At 35.2% G+C, this 1118-nt stretch overlaps 1 protein-coding gene across 1 annotated transcript in view; it reads left to right on the top strand.

Moving 5' to 3' along the window:
* The window catches only part of FDX1 (ferredoxin 1), a 40245-nt gene that overhangs the window by 29330 nt on the left and 9797 nt on the right, over positions 1-1118 (top strand). Inside the window, exon 3 of the mRNA XM_019653694.1 lies at positions 627-756. Within this exon, the coding sequence (XP_019509239.1) occupies positions 627-756 (130 nt within the window). The remainder of the gene's footprint in view (positions 1-626; positions 757-1118) is intronic.

The raw sequence follows: 1118 nt of genomic DNA on the forward strand, positions 1-1118 counted from the left end.
TCCCAAGCCAGCTCTTAACCAACGTGCCACTCGGCTGGCCCCGGTGTGGATTTCTTTGTCAGGAGATTTCCAAGCAAAGGTTGGGTAACCCCTGGGAAAAGGATGTTGCAGTGCAGTCAATCATGGTGTGGCTGGACTGGATGACTTTTCAGTTCCCTTTTCACAGTGCCTGGCATATAATAGGCACTTAGTAAATAAATTAATAACTTAAAAAATGGGACAGGAGAAATATTATTTAAAACAAATATGTTTTTTTTTCTTAAACAAATGTGACTCTTAAAGTGACTTACTTGATTCTGTCCTGATTACAAGGAGAAACTGAGTGGGAAGAATATTTAACTTTATTTAGACCTAGGCTTGGTTGCTTTCTAATCCTCTTATATACCACAGGGCCTCATTAATTGTGTTGAGCTCTCCAGAACCTTTTTGAAATAACATGTGAAAGTGACTTCAAATTATGGAAGGGGGAGTTGTTGTTATTATTTGGAAATTCTCATTATTATTTGGAAATAGTCTTGTGTATGCTAATGCTGATTCTAAATTTAGAAATAATTAACTTAAATTCTTAACGGGTTTGAATTGTGTTTAATGTAGAGGGGAGTATGTTCAATGTGTTGCTTTTGTAGGTGCATGTGAGGGAACGTTGGCTTGCTCTACTTGTCACCTCATCTTTGAAAAGCACATATATGAGAAGTTAGAAGCAATCACTGATGAGGAGAATGACATGCTTGATCTGGCGTATGGGCTAACAGACAGGTAAGATTTTCAGGCCACTTCAGTTATACTAATCTGGGAAGATAAAGGTTTTACTAGTTCATGTCTAAGACCAGACCTATGCAAGTAGTGTTTTCCTGGCGTAGATAGGTACCAGAAACTTTGATTATCAAATATGTGACATTTCACTATTCTACAGTTGAGCCCTTATGAAAATTTTTTTTTACAAAGTTAAAGAAAAATTAATTGGAGGTATTGGAAGTATAAGTTTTAGATCCTAATAAATCTTTAGTCTGTTTTTGTTTCAGGAATTAATATTTATCACAATTTAATGAATTGGAATTACATTTAATGCTTTATGGTATTGAAGGACCGATTTGATAATTGAATGAAATTATAATGGG

The sequence above is a fragment of the Hipposideros armiger genome, unplaced genomic scaffold (assembly GCF_001890085.2).
Source record: "Hipposideros armiger isolate ML-2016 unplaced genomic scaffold, ASM189008v1 scaffold_204, whole genome shotgun sequence".
NCBI classification, from domain to species: Eukaryota; Metazoa; Chordata; class Mammalia; order Chiroptera; family Hipposideridae; genus Hipposideros; species Hipposideros armiger.